The sequence below is a fragment of the Pimephales promelas genome, chromosome 22 (genome assembly GCF_988280905.1).
Source record: "Pimephales promelas chromosome 22, fPimPro1.hap1.1, whole genome shotgun sequence".
NCBI classification, from domain to species: Eukaryota; Metazoa; Chordata; class Actinopteri; order Cypriniformes; family Leuciscidae; genus Pimephales; species Pimephales promelas.
This window is the reverse complement of record NC_142790.1, coordinates 25,224,982-25,247,861: the sequence shown is the minus strand read 5'-3', so window position 1 is coordinate 25,247,861 and position 22,880 is coordinate 25,224,982. Positions and strand designations below refer to the sequence as shown.

The 22,880-nt window shown below is 37.9% G+C and overlaps 1 protein-coding gene across 1 annotated transcript in view; it reads left to right on the top strand.

Annotated features, from left to right (window-relative positions):
* The first annotated feature begins 171 nt into the window (after window positions 1-171).
* The window catches only part of cubn (cubilin (intrinsic factor-cobalamin receptor)), a 39,310-nt gene continuing 16,601 nt past the window's right edge, over window positions 172-22,880 (top strand). Inside the window, exons 1-34 of the mRNA XM_039684774.2 lie at window positions 172-382; window positions 525-654; window positions 2,078-2,206; window positions 2,319-2,420; window positions 2,500-2,603; window positions 2,695-2,821; window positions 3,773-3,941; window positions 4,095-4,226; window positions 5,317-5,412; window positions 6,312-6,436; window positions 6,523-6,709; window positions 6,792-6,910; window positions 6,996-7,230; window positions 8,046-8,227; window positions 8,314-8,476; window positions 9,357-9,547; window positions 9,628-9,784; window positions 10,753-10,931; window positions 11,023-11,188; window positions 12,019-12,244; window positions 12,335-12,465; window positions 12,899-13,085; window positions 13,163-13,323; window positions 14,631-14,812; window positions 14,917-15,073; window positions 15,835-16,022; window positions 17,837-17,996; window positions 19,586-19,767; window positions 21,443-21,617; window positions 21,720-21,901; window positions 22,006-22,162; window positions 22,253-22,369; window positions 22,472-22,585; window positions 22,750-22,878. Of these exons, the coding sequence (XP_039540708.2) occupies window positions 264-382; window positions 525-654; window positions 2,078-2,206; window positions 2,319-2,420; window positions 2,500-2,603; window positions 2,695-2,821; window positions 3,773-3,941; window positions 4,095-4,226; window positions 5,317-5,412; window positions 6,312-6,436; window positions 6,523-6,709; window positions 6,792-6,910; window positions 6,996-7,230; window positions 8,046-8,227; window positions 8,314-8,476; window positions 9,357-9,547; window positions 9,628-9,784; window positions 10,753-10,931; window positions 11,023-11,188; window positions 12,019-12,244; window positions 12,335-12,465; window positions 12,899-13,085; window positions 13,163-13,323; window positions 14,631-14,812; window positions 14,917-15,073; window positions 15,835-16,022; window positions 17,837-17,996; window positions 19,586-19,767; window positions 21,443-21,617; window positions 21,720-21,901; window positions 22,006-22,162; window positions 22,253-22,369; window positions 22,472-22,585; window positions 22,750-22,878 (5,260 nt within the window). The 5' untranslated portion in view covers window positions 172-263. The remainder of the gene's footprint in view (window positions 383-524; window positions 655-2,077; window positions 2,207-2,318; window positions 2,421-2,499; window positions 2,604-2,694; window positions 2,822-3,772; window positions 3,942-4,094; window positions 4,227-5,316; window positions 5,413-6,311; window positions 6,437-6,522; window positions 6,710-6,791; window positions 6,911-6,995; window positions 7,231-8,045; window positions 8,228-8,313; window positions 8,477-9,356; window positions 9,548-9,627; window positions 9,785-10,752; window positions 10,932-11,022; window positions 11,189-12,018; window positions 12,245-12,334; window positions 12,466-12,898; window positions 13,086-13,162; window positions 13,324-14,630; window positions 14,813-14,916; window positions 15,074-15,834; window positions 16,023-17,836; window positions 17,997-19,585; window positions 19,768-21,442; window positions 21,618-21,719; window positions 21,902-22,005; window positions 22,163-22,252; window positions 22,370-22,471; window positions 22,586-22,749; window positions 22,879-22,880) is intronic.

Below are 22,880 nucleotides of genomic sequence, written 5' to 3'. Positions count from 1 at the left end.
ACAGCTTTAACTTTGGTTACTGATCTCCAAAACACATGTGACAGCCCCTGACACTCACACAATAAAGTCAAATTACCTGCATGCAGCCGAGTTAAATGCCCTCTAGACACTTACATGTTTTTTATAAATGATTTTGGGAAATGCAGTGTTGTTAGGACTTCTCAGGGCCAAAGTGCATCTCTGGCTGGTTGGGCTTTAGGCAGATCTTGGTGTGAAGGTTCACTACAGTGTCTGATGAGCGTCCTGGGACGAGCTCTCTCAGCATGGCTTGGACACTGAGCTTCTCCTGGCCCTTCATCTTTCTCATCTTCCTCTCTGGACTGCAGTGTGACAGTGGCGGTCAACCCCACAAACGACAAAAACGGGACGTCGGCAGTGACCAGTAAGTTTTAAAAATGTTTTTAATAAGTTTTTTGCTTGAAGGACTAAAACATTTCCTTGTTTGAGACCACCTAAAATTTAAATGCGCGTTAGAAATTAAATGAGGACGTGCCTTGTGAAGTTACTTGTTAATTGATTTGCAGGCCTCGTATGATATCAGAGAACGGTCACCTCACGTTCTCTGCCGGCTACAACAAAGACATTCGCTTCACGACCTCAGGGACGGGAAGTTTGAAGGTGGGAGCAGAGGACCTCGTCCAGCAGATAAATCAGGTGAGTTTGACTGAAACATCAGATATTGTCTGTTAGAGGAAAATGATGGCTAATAATAATAGAGCTAATAACTGCAAGATACAAGTGAATATTTCTTTTGGTCAAGCATGTTGTGGTGCTATAATGATGTCAGTATCACTAACATAATCTGAAATTAGGTTTTGATAAAAATAAAAAATAAAAACATCCCAAAATGCCTATGACAATTAATTGATTTTGTATTGCTTATTTTGTTTTGTTTCATTTTTTTGTTTTGTTGTTTAAATGTAATAGTTTTTTTGTTGTGCTGCATTTTTTTCAATCTCATTTGGTTTTCTTTTTCTTTTTTTTGCTTTGTCTTTTTGTGTGTATTTCTGTTTGCTTTGGTTTGGGTTTTTTATTTTATATATATATATATATAAAAATAGGGCTGTGCAAAAATTAATTGCGATTAATCGCATCCAAAATAAAAGTCTGTGTTTACATAATATATTTGTGTGTGCTGTATATAATTATTTTGTATATATAAATACCTATGCATGCATGTGTATTATAAGAATTATTTGCGCTTAAATTCTGTATATATATATATATATATATATATATATAAATACATAATCTATATTATATAAATAGAAATATTTTATAGATGAATAACACATTTTCTTAAATATATACATGCATGTGTGTGTGTTTACTGTATATATACAAAATAATTATATACAGCACACACAAATATATTATGTAAACACAGACTTTTATTTTGGATGCGATTAATCGCAATTAATTTTTGCACAGCCCTAATATATATATAAATATATATATATATATATATATATATATATATATATATATATATATATATGTGTGTGTGTGTGTGTGTGTTTGTTTTGTTTTATTTTAGTTTGTTTGATTTTGTTTTATATATATTTAATTGTGTTTGTTGTCTTGCTTGTTTCTTTTTTTTGTCTTTTTATTTTTACTAGTGTTTTGTTTTGTTGTCTTGTGTGCATTTTTGTTTTTGTTTTGTTTGATTTTTGATTATATTTCATTGTGTTTGTTGTCTTGCTTGTTTTGTTTTTTTACTTGTTTTGTTTTGTTTTGTTTGTCTTTTGTGTTTCGTTTTTTGTTTCATGTTTTATTTTTACTATAGTGTTTTGTTTTGTTTTCTTGTTTGTTTTGTTTTTGTTTTGTTTATATTTAATTGTTTTTGTTAATGTTGCTTTGTTCTGTTTCCTTTTGTTTGAATGTTTTTAGTTTTTGACTTGTATTTAGTGTCATTGTTTGTTTTTTTTGTATCCGTGTGCGTTGTGTTTCGTTTCGTTTTCACATTCAATTTTCTTTATTCTAGTCTGCACAGACCAATCGTTTCGTGTATGTTATTGAAGCACCTTGCATCTGAAAAAGTTGTAATAAAGCTTAATCAAGTGCGACTCTGTTCCAGATCAAAATTAACAAAGATGACATCAATACCATCAAGAACAGCGGGCCGTCTCAGGAAGTGACAAACCAGCTCAATCAGCTCAACACCAGAGTGACTACACTTGAGTCAAAAGTTCAGACAATAGAACAGGTATTGCTGTAATCATCAAATTCACTTGAGGCTTAAAGCTTATGTGATTACAAGCCTTCCATTTCAGCCTTTACGATTTCATTTCAGTCGTATGATATTCTTTATTTCATAGACCGTACAGCGGAAGACATGCAGCAGCAATCCATGTCAGAACACAGGAACCTGCTTGAACTTGTTGGATGCCTTTTACTGTCTCTGTCCTGATAACTGGCAGGTCAGTCACTCAGATAGGCGTCTGTGCTTCTGTCCTGTTCATATGTGATTGACTGACACTTGGATCATTGTCTCCTCAGGGTCCCACATGTGCTGTAGATGTGAATGAGTGTCAGGTGTTAGCAGGAACTCCGCTGGGCTGTCAGAACGGGGCCACATGTGTGAATACACCCGGATCTTACACGTAATCCTCCGTTGTTTGTCTTATTTGTTTTTTTTTTTAGTGTTTTATGAGACTTATATGTTCATATTTTTCTTTTCTTTTTGTTAATCAGTTGCACCTGTACTCCAGAATGGTACGGTCCACACTGTACATCTCGCTATGATGACTGTGCAGGCGGAAGTCAGGATCTGTGTGTTCACGGCTTGTGCATTGATTCAGACAGAGTCAATCCCAATGAGGTGATTCGAAATGATGTGTATTTATTTATTTTCAGTACTCTTCTCTGGGACAGAGAATTACCCAAAAATGAATGAATTCTGTCATCATGCACTCCCCCTCATGTCGTACCTGTAAGATTTATCATAAAAGGACTATCATGAAGGTGGTCCATACAACTTGTGTGCTGTATTCCAAGTCCCCTAGTCATACAATAGTTTTGTGTGATGTATATGCCAAAAATTAAGGCACTGACAGTTTAGCAGGATGATCATGTTACTCTTAAAATTAGTTTATTTGAATATCATAATGCTTTAATTGGGGGAATAGACTACAATTTTAGTCTGTTCTTCACAAAAAAGTTATTTTTGGTCGGTAAGATTTTATTAATGTTTTTAAAAGAAGTCTGTTATGCTCACCAAGACTGCATTTATTTGATAAAACATACATTAAAACAGTAATATTGTGAAATACTATTACGATTTAAAATATCTGTATAATTAATATAGTTTCAAATGTAATTTATTTCTGTAATGGCAAAGCGGAATTGTTATCATCATTACTGACATGATCCTTCAGAAATCCTTCTAATATGCTGATTTTCTGCTCAAGAAACAAAAAAAGTAAAAAAAAAAAAGTCCTGCTTTAAATGGAACTGTGATAAAAAAAAAATTCAGGATACTTTGGTTTCATTATAAGTTCAAAAGAACAACATTTATTGGAAATGTATGATAATAAGTAATATAATATAAGTAAATAATAATAATAATAAAATCTTACTGACTCCAAACATAGTTAGGAATCCTGCACACGAGTCATATATACACAAAGTTTTGTTGTTGTTTTTTTAGCATTTTGGTCACCATTCACTTTCATTATACGTATGCTAAAGAGCAGTGTGAACATTCTTCCTTCTACATAACAAAGTCATATGGCTTTGGATCAACGTGCATGTCTTTGTCTCCTCTTTTCAGCCCAAGTATAAGTGTATTTGTGATGCTGGTTGGATGTCTCCACCCGGGTTGTCAGCGTGCACAGCTGATATCGATGAGTGCAGTCTCCAGAACAAGCCCTGCTCCACGAACCCCCCTGTGCAGTGCTTCAACACCCTGGGCTCGTTCTACTGCGGCGCCTGCCCCGCGGGTTAGACCACTCAGCCTAGCTGAGCCACATCACACAGGATTATTACAATGATGTCAATATCCATGATGTCCATGATAGTTTATGTAGAAGAATATGTGAGGGCATTCGGCTGACTAGCAGATTTTCATGAAGTTGATTTTTTCTTTTCCTCAGGATGGCAGGGTAATGGTTACAGCTGCCAGGATGTCAATGAATGTGCCACAAACAATGGAGGCTGTTCGTCTTCCCCCTTGGTGCCTTGTCTCAACACCATGGGCTCCTTCCATTGTGGACAGTGTCCTCCAGGTTTAGCTCACATCCTCATTCTCATGCAATTTATAACAAGACCTGTTGTCTAAACGAGAAAATTATTGCACTACTGCCGGCACGATCTCTCAATGTTTCTGAAAGTCTCTTCTGCTGATCAAGGCTGCTTTTATTTGATCAAAAATACAGTAAAAACAGAAAATATTTTTTACAATTTAATATAACTGTTTTTTATTTTAATAAATTCTAAAATGTAATTTATTATTGTGATTTAAAGCGGACTTTTTTAGCATCGTTACTCCAGTCTTTAATGTCACATGACCCTTCAGAAATCATTCTGATATTCAGATTTGCTGCCTAAGAAACATTTCTTATTTTTATCTTTGTTGAAAACAAGACTGCATTTTATTTCTTATAATAGTCACTTTTGATAATGCACACACACACACACACAAAAAAAGCTCAATTTTTGACCCCAAACTTTTGAAAATGTGCTTTTTTGTTTTGTTTTGAGAATTGGGCGTTACTCTTAAAAAAAAATCACTATAAAAGTAATCTTGTGCACTTTATTTGCAATTCTTATGAAAGCCATATAATTGCTTTAATTGCGAAACGTGCTGAAATTTAAATAGTTTTTGGTGAACTATGCATTTAATATCTAAATCTTTAGAATTAAACTTTTGAGGTTGTTCTGTTGGTCTTGTCTTTTTGTTAAATTCACTTTTGCTTCATAATTTCCCGCTAGAGATGGCTGGGAAAATGTAACCTGCCTATTTTTAGTACATCTCATATATTTGTTGTTCCCCTGTCCTGCTTACAGCACAGACCTGCTTGTAAAATCCCGCTGAATCATGTTTTTTGCTCACTGTAGTATGTTTCAAGCTTGCGTGAGCTGAAATTTCATTATATTCCCTCTGGGAGAGATGGAGATGGACAGCTAGAGGTGGAGAGATGCATTTACTAGGTTCATTGAGGACAGTACTGTCTGCTATTCCTGCTAATACATTCAGCTTTACAAGTCTCAATCGACCGCAAGATTGCAGAGAAAGACCAGACACACTGAAACGATCGAGCTGAAGTAGCCATTAAATGTAAGACGAGACTGCTGACCCCATGTGTGTGTCCTCAGGCTATGAGGGAGACGGGAAGACTTGCACTCAAGCCAACATCTGCTCCACTAACAATGGAGGATGTTATCCACTGGCCACCTGTGCGTCCACTCCAGGTACACATGCATGCAAACACAAATCCACTACTTTACTGTGGTTATCCTTTACAGCAGCGCATGACCAGTAGCATTTATGTTATAACAGGTGCAATAAAAAGGGTGTTAAACTTTGTTGCAATGTCACCTCCTGATATAAATGACATTATTGCTATCTCTGTCCGTTTTTACTTTTTTTTGTGCGTCAATATCTTGTCATATTCATTCATTTGAGTAAATGGCTTTTAATTTTAGAAGATAACATTATTTGTTGATGAAAAAGTGTAAAATTAGGTTACGCTTTATTTTGAGTCCACTTTAGAAATTACTATAAGTAGCTTTGCAACTACAGTACATGTCAGCTAACTCTCATTTCTTGCAAAGTTACTTATAAACAGTAAAATGACTAAAATCAAAATTAAGTGTAAAGCATTGTCATATAACTTTATTATTTAAACATTTTAATCAATGACAGAATCAAATCATAAAATACAAAACTAACACATAAAAATAAACTAATTACTAACTTATTTTTTTAACATCATTATTTAGCAAAAACAACATTATAATGACCCCAAAAACTTTTTCATGTTCTCTATTTTGTTTTCATTCTTTTAAAACTACATTTGTCGTACATCTAATATTATATTGTTTGAAATTATCATATTCTTACTACTTTTTCTTCTTCGAAAACATGATGTTTATATGTGTGTGTAATATATTGTAATGTTTTCTCTTAATATTCCAATCAGCCATATATATATGATTTAAAATACTTCAAATATGGTCAGGACGCACATTTGTTTGGTTTCATCTTCTCTATCAGTGGCAAAATCAATCTTTCCACATATTGAGGCAAAATAAAATTCAGTAGAAGAATGATTTCATCATAAATAGGTTAATTTTTGCTCTCCTTCCAGGAAGTATAATCCCATCATGCACCTGTCCTCCTGGTTACGTGGGAAATGGTTATGGACCTACGGGTTGTACTCAGATCAGCGACGTTTGTGGCACTAGCAATCCTTGTGTAAATGGCCAATGCGAGGTCAGTGTTCATCTCTAACAATCTCTTATAACTTCCCAAAATGCAGCAACCGGCATGTTTTTTTTTTTTTTTGTCTTGATCAACAGAATACAGCCAGTGGCTACATCTGTCGCTGTGACCCGGGCTGGGCGGGTCAGAATTGCGATCAGAACGTGAACGAATGCTCTAGCAACCCCTGCCAAAACGGAGGAACCTGCACTGATGGCATCAACGGCTACACCTGTACATGCCCCTCCCAATGGACGGGCCCGCTGTGCCAAACCCCACAGCAAGGTGTGTTTGCTACACAAGTGAGTAATACGTGACGGTATATGTTTTTTCATATGGTGACATCATGACCTTTTATGTGCATCAGAGTGTGGAGGAGTTTTGGAAAGTCCAGCTGGCACTTTCAGTTACCCTACAAATCCTGGAACAGGTGATTATGATCACCAGGTCAGCTGTGCATGGGTCATCAGAACCGACCCTAGCAAGGTTAGTAAAGTTATCAGTGAGTGAACTTTTTCAAAACCCGGGCTGGTTTTTTTACTCGTGGTCAATATTCGGTTGTTGTTCCCAGATTCTGCGGATTACCTTCCCGTTCTTCGACATCGAGAACAGCGCCTCCTGCAACTTCGACTTCCTGCAGGTCCACGATGGCGAGACTGCCTCCGCTTACATGATTGGGAAATACTGCGGTACTGCCGCCCCAGCCGAAGTCTTCAGCTCTCATAATTCTCTGTACTTCTGGTTCCGCTCCGATCATTCAGTCAGTGGACACGGCTTCACCGTAGCCTGGCAATCCCAGGCACCAGGTAAACTAAGAATCCCCTTAAAGAGGCCATATCTTTCTTTTACAAAGTCTTGATTTTGTTTTTAGGTTATACTAGAATAGGTTTTCATGCTTGTAAGTTCCAAAAAACATTATTTTTCACAAATTTGACATTGTTGCAGCACTTCTCTTCCCAGTCTGCCAGTAATACTCAGGGGTGCGTTTACCAAAAGCATTGTTAGCCGGTTGACCAATCACAACACACTGGTCCAGCCGACCAATCAGAGCACACTCCTCTGCCAAAGGCAGCTATGGTCGCAAGTTGTGTTGGTAATGATGGAAATGCATTCTTATTTAGGTGTCTGTCACCCCTCCTTTCAAAAAGCGCAGTGTGCTCTGATTGGATGGCTGGACCAGTGTGTTATAATTGGTCAACTAATTTGAGGTTAATAACTGAGCGTTTCAACACAAACTAGAACTACATTCAACACTACCAATGGAACTCAACCAGGCCTCGCCTTTTTTTGCATTTGGAATTATTTAAATGAGGAATTTGCGAATTGTTTGCTAGATTTTTGTGGGTCAGTCAACACTCAGTAATGTAGCAACTGAATGAAGCACAGCTTAGACAGAAGTCTAGGTTTTCAACTAGATCCCATTGTGAAATTTTTCATTTTTATGCAAAATCCCCAATCACATGGTTTTCTATTAAAATGACTGGAACAAATTCGCCAAACAATTGTAAATATGGCCTCACCTGATTGGTGCGAATTATTTCCAACCTTGGAATAGTAGCAAATATTTGCATTAGCGTGAATCGGATCTCATTCCACTACTCTTTTTTTTATTTTTCTCCAGTGTGCGGTGGGGAGTTGACCAATACATATGGTGACATCAAGTCACCCGGATACCCAGGTAACTATCCACCTAGCCGGGACTGTTATTGGACGGTGAATGTGAACCCTGGTCTGCTCATCACATTCGCTTTTGGCACCCTCAGTCTGGAGCACCATGATAACTGTGACTTTGACTACCTGGAGGTACGCATCCTGGATTTACATGAAAATTTGAACTGTTTTCCGTGCCTATGTGTAAAAATTCTTCAGTTTCCTGCTTTATTTTATAGATCAGAGATGGACTGCTTCCAGAGGACGCAGTTCTGGGAAAATACTGCAGTACAGCGTCGCCACCACCTATACAGACGACGGGACCATCTGCCTGGATCCACTTTCACTCTGATTCCATCATCAGTGATCGGGGATTTCATATGACATACACTACCTCACAATGTAAGTAAAGTCCAGTCCATCAAAACACAAGACAGGGGCATTATCAGACCGTCCACGGCCGGATAGTATGCTACCATTTAAAAGTTTGAAATGGGTAAAGCCAAAATATATGAATTTTTAGCATCATTACTCCAGTCTTCAGTGTCACATGATCCTTCATAAATCATTCTTTTTTTTTTTTTTTCATTAGATGTGTCATGAGTGTGTGTAGTCTACATGTACATCTTTAGTTGGTATTTGTTTTACTACACTGAAAAAAATAATATGCTTTATCTAAGTCCATGACAAATTTCCCCAAGGGGACAATAAATTCTATTCTATTCTATTCTATTCTATTCTATTCTATTCTATTCTATTCTATTCTATTCTATTCTAAATTAATATCAATGTTGAAAACAGTTCGTTTTCAAGAGAACGTGATGCATTTTTGCAGGATTCTTCGATGAACAGAAAGTTCAAAAGAACAGCATTCATTTGAAATGGAAATATTTGGTAACATTATCTGGCTGAATTTAATATTTCCTTGTTGAATAAAAGCATTGATCCCAAACTTTTGAACGGGACCCACAGTTGAATTTTACCACACTATTTTCTTGTTTGCATTTACTTCTCACAACATGTGTTGTATTTGTAATTCATTAGCGGTAATTCCAGTAACTGAGTTATGATTCATTTGAACAGATCCGTCAGTCAAATGCTGTCCTTTTAAACGCTCATAAAGCAGTTTATTGGAGTTATTAAAAGTCAGGAGTCACATTCTAAATGTTGTAAACTCAGATCCTAAGTCCAATGCTAGGTTCAAATGGGCAAATCCAACTGTCTTGCAATATTGGGACAATATTTTTTTGAGTGTAATGCAATTGACTCTGTGTGCCATCAGCTGACCCAGGCTGTGGAGGCGTCTTTACAGACACAGAAGGCATCATCATCTCTCCTAACTGGCCTAATAACTATGCTCACAATAGGCAGTGCATTTATATCATCAGACAGCCACGCAGTGAATTGGTGGCGCTCAACTTCACCCACATGGACCTGGAGACTCATAGTGGCTGTCTTTTTGATTTTGTGGAGGTATGATCTGTGTAATTAATGTGGATGAGAGGAACAGAAAGTAGCATTCTGATCTCATCATTATCTATCAAATCTCTCAGGTTCGAGACGGGACGGGTGAAACCGGCCCACTCATTGGGAAGTACTGTGGAAGTACCCTACCAGCACCAATATTGTCCATCACTAATGGGCTCTGGATCCGTTTCCAGTCTGACAGCTCTGTGTCCCGTGCTGGTTTCAGGGCCACGTATGAAATTAGTAAGACAATGAAATATCCTTTTTATGTAAAGCATATGACGCCCACTGAATGCCAAATGTCATTTTTCTAAGAGTAAAAACAGTATGGCTAGAAACATACTCTACGCAAGCAAACTCATACATAAATGCTTAGCTAACACATCGCAAGCATGTAGTCCCATATTACATTTATAATGTTTACCATTAAACTTGGTAATAAATCTGTTCTCACGTATTGAGGGTAACACTTTACTTGAAGGGGTGTGCATAAGACTGACATGACACCTTCATAACCATGACATGACATATGTCTTAAATATGAAGTAGGGTTTATGCATGTTTATGACAACTCGCTCAATAATGACATTTTGAATGGAAATATGACATTGTTTAAGATGTCTTTGTTATGACATCGACATAAACCATAACATCATAACTTGTCAGTGTCTTTGTGTAGAATAGTGTCTAGTCCAAGAATAAACAAAATTGGATTTGAAATGTTAAAATTGTTAGAAATATACTTCTGCTTTAGCATTAACTGTTATAAATATTAAAATATTTCTATGATAAATAATTAGGGCTGTCAAATAATTGATCGCGATTAATCGCATCCAAAATAAAGGTTTGTGTTTACATAATATATGTGGGTGCAATGTGTATAATTATTTTATATATATAAATACACACACATGCATGTATATATATTTAAGAAATATTTTCATGTACTGTATAGAGATTTATATATAAATATAAATATTTTATATATAATTTTTTTTTCTTAAATATACATGCATGTGTGTGTATTTATATATATATATATATATATATATATATATACAAAACAATTATATAAATACACCCACTTATATTATGTAAACACAAACTTTTATTTTGGATGCTATTAATCCCGATTAATCGTTTGACAGCCCTATAAATAATGTACCCCGTCCAGTACAGACATGATCTCAGAGTTGAACTGTTTTTGCCAGATTGCGGAGGAACGCTCTCTGGAACCGGTCAGATCCGCACTCCCATGTACCCTGACGCATACCCCCACAACAAAGTGTGCGAGTGGGTCATTAACCAACCCGAGGGCTTTGTGGTCACTCTCAACTTCCTCACCTTTGACGTCGAGGGAAGCAGCACGTGCGCCTTCGATTATGTGGAGGTACAATGTTAGCGTTGTGCTAATCCTATTCAGTCAAAATACAGATTTCACTGTGCACTTCTTCTGAAACTTCACTTTCTGCTCGCTTCAGGTGAGAGATGGTCCCAGCGCTAGCTCCCCTCTGATTGGTCGATATTGTGGAATTAACGTCCCTCCCATGCTGGAGTCCACCCAGAAGTCCATGTTCATCCAATTCAAAACCGATTCAAGTGTATCCAACCATGGTTTCACTGCTGAGTTTGCGTCCGCAGAGCAAGGTTAACTATGGTTCTTTGAAAAAGTTATTTTGTGTATAAAACCTAATGAGTAACCTCTCTAGACTAAGCAGGCATCTCAAACAATGTGGTGGCAATGTTTACCTTATTACAGATCCATGTATATTTTACTCCTATACCGTATATTTTAAGTGATATTAATATATTAGGTGGAACAATAGAAAGCCAAACTATGAATCCAGAGTCCATAAAACATTGACAATATTCATATATCTCTACAATATAGATGGTGCACAAAAAGACTGGGGATTACACTAAAAATGGATTACAAAATTTAACACAAAACACTGTAATGTACATTACTAATAACAAAAAGTATGTGATGGATAATGCAGGGTGTCCTTTTACTGTTTTCATCATAATATGGTAATTAATAATTAACTGGTAATTAATAACCTTACATATATTGCAATTGTACAGTGTTTCACTGCATATGGTAATGTAACTTGTAGTTAACCAGTTAACAGGTTTTTATTGTACCAATGTTACAGTGTTTTAGTTTTTTACAGTATAGGCGATATTATGCTGCCTTCTGAAATGCTTGTTTGGCATGTATCCTTTGCATAGGCATTCCCAGAAGTCAAAAACTAAATCCAAGATGGCAGATGTCTCTATTATAATTTTTTTTTTTTTTAAAAGTTGACTCTCATTGTGCTTGCTTGCATTTAGCTGTTAGATTAACAACATGCTAATCAGGTGTGAATGCTAATGTTTGGCAGTTGAACAGGAAACCGAAAGTTTGTGAGTTTAATTCCCATTTAAAAAAAAAAAAGTATGGGAACTATTTTGAAATGAATTGATCGTTTTTACAGGTTGTGGAGAGACTCTCACTGAACCGACGGGTTCATTCACCAGCCCAGGTCATCCCACGGACTACCCTCACGGAGCCAATTGTACCTGGTACATCTCCGTTCCGCCCGGCAACATCATCCGTCTGTCATTCACAACCTTCAACCTGGAGTATCACACTAACTGCGCATTTGACTATGTGGATGTCTATGATAATGGCACGGCGCTGACTGGCACTCTTCTAGGCAGGTCAGAATCCAAAAAGCTTGAGGTCTCACGACGCTTAATTAAAGATGTCTAAATGAATATGCTGGAAAATGTTGGTTATTTTGTGCTCAGGTTCTGTGGGCGGTCAGTTCCTCCATCTCTAACCAGCACTGATAGTCTGATGACCGTCCTGCTGGTCTCTGACTCCAGTCTGTCTGCGGAAGGCTTTTCTGCCAGCTATGTCTCCATCGATGCAAGCACAGGTTGGTATAATTTTATTGCAGTAACTGGATTTGAAAATCCATTAAAGTACAGGCTTTATTGTGATTCTGCTCCATGTAGAGACTAAAGCCTCGTTCAGACTTTCAATCCAAATCAGATTTTTGTGCATATGCAATTGGAATCCAATCATATTAGGCAAGTCTGAATTGCAAAAAAAATCACATGAAAATGCCATATGCCTACCAATGCAACACCATTTCCATATAAACCAATGCAGATATTCTGGAAAATTAAAGAGCGCCACGGGATGAACAGTTGTAATACACCGTCAATCATTTAAATCAGATTCCACTTGGATACACAAATAATCTGATTTGGACTGACATATATTTCATATTGCAATATCATATGCTACATACTGTATGTATAATATTTTATTTGATTGTCATTACATCTATGTTTTTTCCTGTACAGATTGCAGTGAGGTGTTTAGGACACCCACCGGGGAGTTCAGCTCACCCAACTACCCTGACAATTACCCCACCAGCCGGGAGTGTGTCTATAGAATCGTTGTGGAAGTCAACATGCAGATCATGCTTAACGTCACAGACTTCGAGCTGGAGGGATTCAGTTCCTGCGGTTTTGACTATTTAGAGATCAGGTGAGGGACTCTTCCAGTGTCTTGGGTCAATGATTTGGTCGCTTTGAGGCTTTAAAACACTTTTCTTTCTTTTACAGAGATGGAGGCTATGAAACATCACCCCTGATTGGTCATTACTGTGGAACAAATGGCCCACCCATAATAGTATCCCATAGCAACAGGCTGTGGCTAAAATTCCGATCCGACCATACGCTCACCTATAGGGGGTTTAAAGCCCACTGGGATGGCACACAGACAGGTAATTATTTATTTTCAATAATTTATAATATTGAATATTATAATATAATATAATTTATCTGTGATGTTATTACTTTAACTTATTTTCAGTTAGCGCCCATGCATTTATCATTTTGTTTTAAGTTTTTAATCTAATATTTTTATTTTATTTCAGCTTTATTTCAATGAAGAACAAGATTTTTAATAGTTTTGTTGTGCTTTTGTTATTTTTATTAGTTTTTAAATATTTCTTTTTAATTGTGTGTCCTTTAGAATATTAAATAATATTTATAATATTATATTATATTTATAATAGTGTAAGTTAGTTAGTTTGTAGTTTTCGCTTGTTTTTTAGTTTTTTTCATGTAATATTTATATTTTATTTCGGCTTTATTTTAAATAAAGATGTTTTTAATTATTTCCAGGTGCCGTTTACACGACACCATTTTCAATTGAAACATAACATAAAACATTTGAATGCGTTTTGCCTGCGACAGCGCTGTTTTGTAGGCCTGAAAACGCAAACTTTTGGAATCGGGTTTCAAAGTGAAACGAGTGAAACGAATTTGTGAAAGCGGTAACGTCATGTGCATGCGTACTGTTTCTTTACAAATTAACATCGCCAACTAGTGGCCTGGCAGCATAATACACTGTTTTTAGTCATTTTCGCGGATCCGTGTGCGTGTGAATGGGGGATCGTTTTGAAAATGTTGTCGTCTGTACATGAAAAATGTTTCAGTTTTTAGTACATCGCAGTTGTGCGAAAGTTAAGTTAACAAAAACAACACTGTTCCAAAAGTATAAGTACTGGTGGTAGTCTTGAAGTTAAAAAAATCTGAATATCGTTAAAATATCGAGCGCTAATATCAACCTGCTTATCTGGTTTAGTCAATTTTGTTTCCTGGCGGACCCACCTGATCTCACAAGAATTCGTACGAATTTTACGAGGTGGCTAATTCGTAACAATTCGTACGACCTCACTCGTACGAATTAGTACGATTTTTGCTAAATGGTACATATTTTACGAATTGGCCAACTCGTAAGAATTCGTACGAATGACCTACCCCCGACCCCGCCCCTAAACCTAAACCTACCCATCACGTGGGTTTGGACAAATCGTACGAATTCGTACAAGTGAGGTCGAATGAATTAGTACGTATTAGCCACTTTTTAATCACTCGTACGAATTCGTAAGAATTGGTCGTGAGATAGCATAGGGGCGGACTGATTAAAAACTCCGAAATCGCATTGAAAATTGGTTGGAACATAAGTTTATGAGCGATATGCACCAGATGGTCAGTGGACTGTATTATGCCATCTCTGTTATAGGTTGTGGTGGGACATTGACCACAAGCGTCGGAGGTTTCAGCTCCCCCAACTACCCCCTGCCCTATCACGCCAACGCTGAATGCTACTGGCACATCAAAACCAGTGCTGGAAGCAGGATCATGCTCAGCTTTGGAGACTTTCACCTGGAGGACGCTATCGACTGCCTCTACGACTACTTGGCGGTTAGAGAACAATGAATTAGACAATTTACTACACAGTTGTAGAGTTCTCTATAATAAAAGATGTTAAGTTTAAATCCGTCTTTGATGTGTATATGTTTTACCAGGTGTATGATGGCGACAGCACCAATGCTGTTCAGCTTGCCAAGCTGTGTGGAAATCAGATTCCACCTCCCATCAATTCCTCCTTAGAGAACATGTATGTGAAACTACGTACAGATAGCATCATCCACACAGGAGGATTTCTGGCTGACTACCAAACCAGTGAGTGACACCCGAACACCTGTAGCAACCCAAACAACAGCCTGACTTTGTTACAAACGTCTCTTACAAAACTCTTTCAAAAGAAGTATTGTGGCAGTACCATGGTACAGAGATGGTATGAGTGGAATTGTTTTATGTATTTATACTTTGGAACAAACACTGATTAGCCAAAACTTTATTATAACAAGTGAATCTTTTTGATCATCTACTAACAGGGCCACATATTAAGGTCTTGGTAGAGTTGATGGTAAACAAGACAATAAACAATTTTACAATGGATTCCATGATATTTAAATGATACTTTGAATACCTTGATATTACTATGGTGCATTCCCCAAAAAATAGGAATAAGATGGTACTTTTTTGTAAATGAATAAATAATGATTACTGCAGTGCTTCGGTTTTGGTTTTAAATCCATGAATAATGCACTTCAATGCTCCTGTGTTTGTACTTGGCGGTTAAGTTCACCCAGAGGACACTGACTCTGCTTTTTTGTCTTGTTTTAATTATGTTTGTGGAGGTGAAATGTCACAATTTAGAACTCAGTGAATCTTCTTTTGTGCATTCTCTTAGTCGTTTGCCTTTTCTTAAGCTGTCAGTGGTCACATGCCATGCCACTGTGTTTCCCAGACACTAAAACTTTACTTCAGGGTCAAATCCAGCTCTAGCCCTTATGACACGATGCCACTGGTGTTTAAAATATCCTCCAAGTCTCATGTTATTAATATGATGTTCATCAGGACTGGCTTTTCTCCTGTAGTTTGCCAGGGTGTGCTGACTGCCAATCGGAGCCGGGGAAGGATTGAGAGTGTGAACTTCCCCAATAACTACCCGTCTCGTGCCGACTGCAGCTGGACCGTCCAGGCCTCCATGGGCAACACCGTCAACTACACTTTTATAGTCTTTGAGCTGGAACAAAGCTTTGGATGTTCCTTTGACTATGTGAAGGTCAGCACATGCTTTATCAAGCCTAAAAACGCAGTTCATGGTTATCTAAAAATATACAGGTACTCAATATTGATTCTTAAAGTCAACTTAAATAGACTTTATTGACTTTCTTAGTAGACTTTCTGATTTTATTTAGACTGATTAATAGGGTTGGGTATCGTTTGAGTTTGAACGATTCTGATTCCGATTCCTTGTTTCGATTCCGGTTCCTAAAGATTCTCGATTCCGATTCTTTTAAGAGGCAGGGTCAAAAAAGTTTAGCTAACCTTGCTAACCAACGGCTTTCTGAAGGAAATACTCCTTCTGTCACAAATTTTGCATTTTGCCGAGATTTCGTTATTTTTAGAAAAGTGAAGCCACACTTTGGACCGCCGACGTAAGCTATTCATGTTCGACTCGCGCGGTTATGCCAACACTTCCGGTAGACGCTTCTTCGTTGGTGTTGTTCAGCGGTTTCTTCTTCCGGTCGGCGGACTGTGAATATCGAAACTAGGAATCGAAATGTTAACTTTTGAACGATTCCGGGAAAAACGAAAAGTTAGTCCGGCTTCCAATCGATACTCGATTCTCGATACCCAACCCTAATGATTAATCAGGGCTTTTTATTCTAAATGAAAAAAAAAAAGTTTATTTTTGTAATCTATCATCAAAATAAATTAGTAACTTGCTTTACCCCTGAAGGACCAAAACCAATAACCAAATAGTTATTTAATCGTCGATTTCAAGCTGATTCTTGTCTTAAATGATAGATTTGAAAAAGGAAAGGATGCGTTGAGATGCTTTAGATGATGAATTTGACATTCGGTCTGGCTCTTTTTTCATATGAAACGCTCACTACTCATGATCCAATCAGTTCCTGATGGATAGCAACAATTTTGCAAAAGGCAAAAAAAAAGAAACGTGTGACTTTGTGTAAATGAAATCTGTTGTGAATGTTGGTTCCTTTTGTCCTTAAAGTCTGCATGAAATCCAAGTCCTTTCATCACTATTGTGACGTAAATCCGAACAAGAAAGAATGTAGGACGGGATTTTGATTTTGTTCATCGAGAATTGGTTGAATCATCGTCTGCCGTCATAAGCGACTGCAATATTTCGATTTTGATTTTATGTTGACTTTAAGAGATCTCTTTCGAGAGACTGAGTTTGTTTTTTCAAGCTTGTATTATCTTATTATTTCTCTGCGAATGGGGTCAAGTAGTCTAATTCATGCTAGACAGTTTGCCATTCAATTACACTACACTGATTTACCGACAGAGCCTTTGCAAATGTACAATGGGCCTTTGAGTTCCTCTTAGTTCACTCATCACCATGGCAATCCAAACAGTGATGACATCATGGGGAAGTTATTTTCTGAGCTCAGAGCCTACACTCTGTTTTCATAAACCTCATTCCATAGATGGGCTTTCATCATTTGAGTAAATACATAGACAGTTGTGTTGAATATTTTGAAATATGATGATGGCTACTTTATGGAATGTGAAATTTTGTGTGCAAGCCAACAAAAGCTCAGCACACCTTTGTTCCCGAGGCTGTAGAACAGATGGTCTGAATTACTGATGGTAAGTTATTGGTTGTATTTCCTGTGAAAGGTCACTACTAAATATATATGTGTTTTTTTTCCACATTTAAATTCCAAAATAAGCCAGATACAAAAATAATGTCTCACACACACACACAATATATATACAGTATGCGTGTGTGTATATCTGGATGGATAGATGGACGAACTATGTATAATATGAAAATGAACAGGCTTTTTACTGTAAAGGCTAGATATTATTGTATAAATAATCTCTATTCCTGTTCCTGTCTAGCTGTATGATGGTCCAAACGAACAGTCTCCTCTGATTGGTACATTCTGTGGGAACACACCTCCTCCAGCCAATACCACCACCGGTACCAGCCTTCACATTGTGTTCCGGTCCGACGTGTCCGTTTCATACAGAGGCTTTCAAATGGACTGGTACCAGAATGGTAAGATCCAATTCAAAGCTGATTGGGCACTTTTCTTGAATAGAGTACAAAATAGTGCTTAACCTTCATGGGATTTGTGCCATTTGTTCTTTAAGTATGCATTCATAGATTACCTGTGTCAGCCTCAAAGCATTGTGTGAAACATCTAGACGTGTATGACAGTGGAAAGACAGATGAGGTTCTCAATAACATATGCGGAGTCACTGTTGGGCAGCCAGGGGTCAGCGACCTGTTGTCTCTTGAGTGATGATGACATTGAATCTGTAAGGAAAAATAGCAGTCCTAATGGGCAAACCAGTGACATCACTTATGAAGGCTTCACTCTGATTGGCCAGTGAGCGATGAATGAATCCAGCAAAGAAAGGAAGGAAAGATTAAGTGTAGCCACTGCTAATGCTGTAGAACTTCAGGATTTGCAGTGGATTTTATGCACATGTATTAGTTTATATCCTGTAAAAATCTTTTCCTCTATGACAGTGTGGAAAAAAAGGGAGACGACCCTGTCTATGTCACATTTAAAGTCAACACAAATTAATCATTCACATTAGTTTGATCTCAAACCTTTAATTGAATCCATATTCTAATCGTAAATCACAAAAAAAATGACCAAGACATACATTTCTGAGATGTATATTTGTGTGCAGCCTCTGTCTTTGTGCTTGTGAGACTTGCGAGTCACATGGCTAAAGGGTGTGGACTGTTATTTTTGCTGTCAGAGTGAGAAACATAGGTACACTGAAATCATATGGAACTTTTTAATCATTTATGCACCCCTGTCTGTGTGATGATGTCATTATTTGGAAGGAAATGATCTTGGTTTCCATGGACACAATGTGTAGAGAATGTAATGCAATAACACTGTAATGTGCACAGCACTGTAAAAACTTTCCTGAGGGAGAGAGAAATGACAAACGAAGAGTAAAAACACATACAAAAAACATCCCTATCATAAGAGAAAGTAATTTGATGGATAAATCATGCCAGTGCTGTGGAAATTCCTCAATTCAACAAAGTATTTAATGACCCACAAGCCAATTGATCCGTTTTGAAAATGTAAAAAGTAGCTCCACCGTTCCTTTGTCCTGTCACAGACCTGTGGACGCTGTTGAGATTGATTTTATTGATTAAGACGGCGGGGGGTCGAGAGAATGAAACCGTTCTGACCGATCTTTGGTGAATATCACATTACACTGACCGCATTTTAGTCTTGTTGCTACTGCTTTGCTTGCGGTGAGGGTCAATATGGTTTCATATTTCCTCTGATAAGCTTGATGTGAGACATTTTTCCTGTCTGGACACTGTAATGCACCGTCTTCAGCATCTCAGACCACATTGAAACTAAATTTGCATAGTAGTGCAGACACTGCCAGACTGCACTTAGAAAATATACTGTTGTGAGATCAGATGGAAATACCAGGGTTAGGTGATTATAACCATGATACATGTTAAAAAAAAATGTAGTGCCATATTTGCTCTTTGGTTGCGTTCTATTGGAACTGAAATTGTGTTAAATGTTCTGTTTTGCAAACATTGAACATTGTGTATCCCTGATCAAAAACGTCAAAGTACCTCACTGTCACCCCCTGCAGGTTGTGGTGGAGAACTCTTCGGGCCTGCGGGTGCCTTCAACAGCCCAGGCTATCCTGACAAATACCCTGAAAACCGTGAATGCATCTGGCACATCCATACCAGCCCTGGTAGTAGCATCTCCATCACCATCCTCGAGTTTGACGTGGAGTATCATCCTGACTGCAATTATGACAAGCTGGAGGTATGCAAAAACTAGTATGCAAAATTTCTGTGCGCATTGAACATTTACACTGAGCTCACTTAATTATGTCCTGTATCCCACAATGCAGTACACTCAGCGATCTTTAGTTTCCAGTTTGATGAAAAACCGAAATCAATATCAAGTATCTAAAATTCAATGTAGTGTAGTGTAAGATTCTGTTGTGCTCGTAGATTGATGCTGCATAAAAAAAGCCATTGACAGTGCACACAGTATATATACTGTCTGCCCTGTAAGTAGTATGCTAAAGTATTTTAAGTATTAAAGTATTATTATTATATTTAAATATTAGGTGATGCGTATTAGGTTATTATGTCCCCTGCAGTCAAAATGGCTCACTTGTTCATTATCAAAATAATAACAAGTGTGTGTGTGTGTGTGTGTGTGTGTTTATGTGGGAGTGTGCCTGCTCATGCCCGTCGGCATCTGCTGGGCTCTGTGGGTGTACTGTATGTTTTGTAGCGTAGACCTGTGGAATGCTGACCTCCACTGTCGCTCTGAATAGAGTCAACAGGGCAGAAATTAACTGGAAATCAGAGCTTAGAGAGAGGGCTTAGGGACAGTCTCATACACACACACACACACTTTCTGTGCCACACAGATGCCTGTTATAGGAGTAGTTCACTTTAAAAAAAAACTTTTGCTGATAATTTACTCACCCCCATGTCATCCAAGATGTCCACGTCTTTCTTTCTTCAGTCGAAAAGAAATTAAGCTTTTTGATGAAAACATTCCAGGATTTTCTCCATATAATGCACTTCAATGGGAACCAAACGGTTCAAGGTCCAAAAGACAGTTTCAGTGCACACTGTTCAAAGGGCTTCAAACGATTCCAGACAATGAATAAGGGTCTTATCAAGCGAAACGATCATTTATTTAAAAACAAAAATAACAAAGTTTAAGTTTTATAAGCTCAAATGGTCGCCTTGTTCTGTTTTGTGATGCGCGTTCGTGACTCTCCTGTTCAAACTCGTTCATCAAAATGAACAAATCTTTTTCCGAGTCAATTCGTTCATTTGGTTCATTAAATGAACCAAATGACTCGAAAAAAGATTCATTCATTTTGACTTGTTTGCACTGAAACTCTCATTTGGACCTTGAACCGTTTGGTTCCCATTGAAGTCCATTATATGGAGAAAAATCCTGCAATGTTTTCATCGAAAACCTTAATTTCTTTTCGACTGAAGAAAGAAAGACATGGACATCTTGGATGACATGGGGGTGAGTAAATTATCAGCATAAGTTTTTTAAAAGTGAACTACTCCTTTAAAAACCAGACATTGTTTTAGGCAGTGATTCTTAGTGGCCTATAGTTCATTACATCACTGGTCATCACAAACTTTTTACAGGGTAGAAAGCAATTGTCATGCAAACATTTTCCAATATAAAATAATTGATATATGATACTGTTCAAAACTTTGATCCAATTTGATATTTTGACACTTGCTGGTAGTTAGAAATGTTAATAGCCAAATAATAATTGAATTACATACAATTCTGGGACAAGTTGGTGAGAAAAAAATCAAGTTTGATAAAAGGGTCCAAGGAAAGCTCTAGTATCATTTGATTTTTGAACCCACTTGGTTTGGTATTTTGCTATCTAATACAGTGGCATTTCAATATTTTTGACCACACCTCACCTTTGACCTTTGTTCAGGTGTATGGAGGGCCTGACCTCTCCGCCCCACGATTGGCCCAGCTTTGCACCACACGCCCTCCCAATAACCCCCTACAGGTGGCCAGTACAGGTAATGCGGTCACCGTCCGATTCACATCTGACGCATACGTGAGTGGCAGAGGCTTCAACGCAACCTGGGTAGAGGTCTCAGGAGGTTAGTTATCTGTCTGTTACAGAATTCTTGTATCTGTAGTTGAATACTAATCAATATTATTTGAGTTTCCTGCTTCTTAAAATCTTCTCTTTGAAAATACAGGATGTGGAGGGATTGTCACAGCCCCCAGTGGAGAGATCCACTCTCCGCTGTATCCCAGTAACTATCCTGACAATGTGGACTGCTCCTGGGTCATCACAGTGGATGTAGGGCATCGGGTCTTCTTCAACTTCACTGATCTGGATCTAGAAAATCAGATCTCATGTGCTTTTGACTACGTGCTTGTGAGTAACTGACCTTTCTGTCGGCGTGTGATCCATTTCATGCCCAACGTTTGTGATTTCTTGACGTTACAGACCATCACAGAAAATTATGCTCGTCTCTCTAGATCCACGATGGTCCACATGAGTCATCTCCACTCCTGGCTAGAGTCTGTGGAGTATCCAGGCCTCCTCCCATTACATCCTCAACGAACGTCATCTATGTTCGCTTCAGGTCAGATCACAGTCAGAACCGTAAAGGCTTCAGCGCCCAGTTCTCAGAAGGTGAGTCCCATCTTCGTTCATGAGCCCAAATGATTTTGTCATGGTTTTGTTTCATTGTTAAGCTTAATTCATTACTCGTATGATTTCTAGCATGTGGATCCAATATAATATCGGATGATGTGGGAGGGGAGATTACATCTCCTCGCTATCCATACACTTACCCACCTAATCAAAACTGTAGTTGGATCATAAGGGCACAGGAGCCATGTAAGTCCATCCATGCTCTCAAAGTCAAAGCCCAGACCTTGTGTGCCTTGCTGTGTCTCTAATGCAGATTCTCTAAAATCTACCATTTTTTATTTCCTTCAGTCAACCACGTGACTCTCTCCTTCACCGACTTCGAGGTAGAAATGGTGTACAGTGACTGCTCTCATGATAGTGTGGAGATCCTGGATGGAGACAATTATCAAGCCCCATCTGTTGGTAAAGACTACATCTGTTCATCAAGGAACCTTAGGGGATTATCACACACATTAGATATTATAAATGAGACATTTTATGAAAGAAATGACTTTTTTTTGGTTTGGGACACGCAAATGCTTCTCATGCAATAATAGTTAGTGGTAACTAGTAACTTTTTTTCCCAGGTCGCTACTGTGGGAATGAGTTGCCACACCCAGTCACTTCATTCAGCAATGCCCTTGTGGTAAACTTCGTCTCAGATGCTTCAGTAGGAATGAAAGGTTTTAGAGCAACCTACATGGCCTCAACCTCAGGT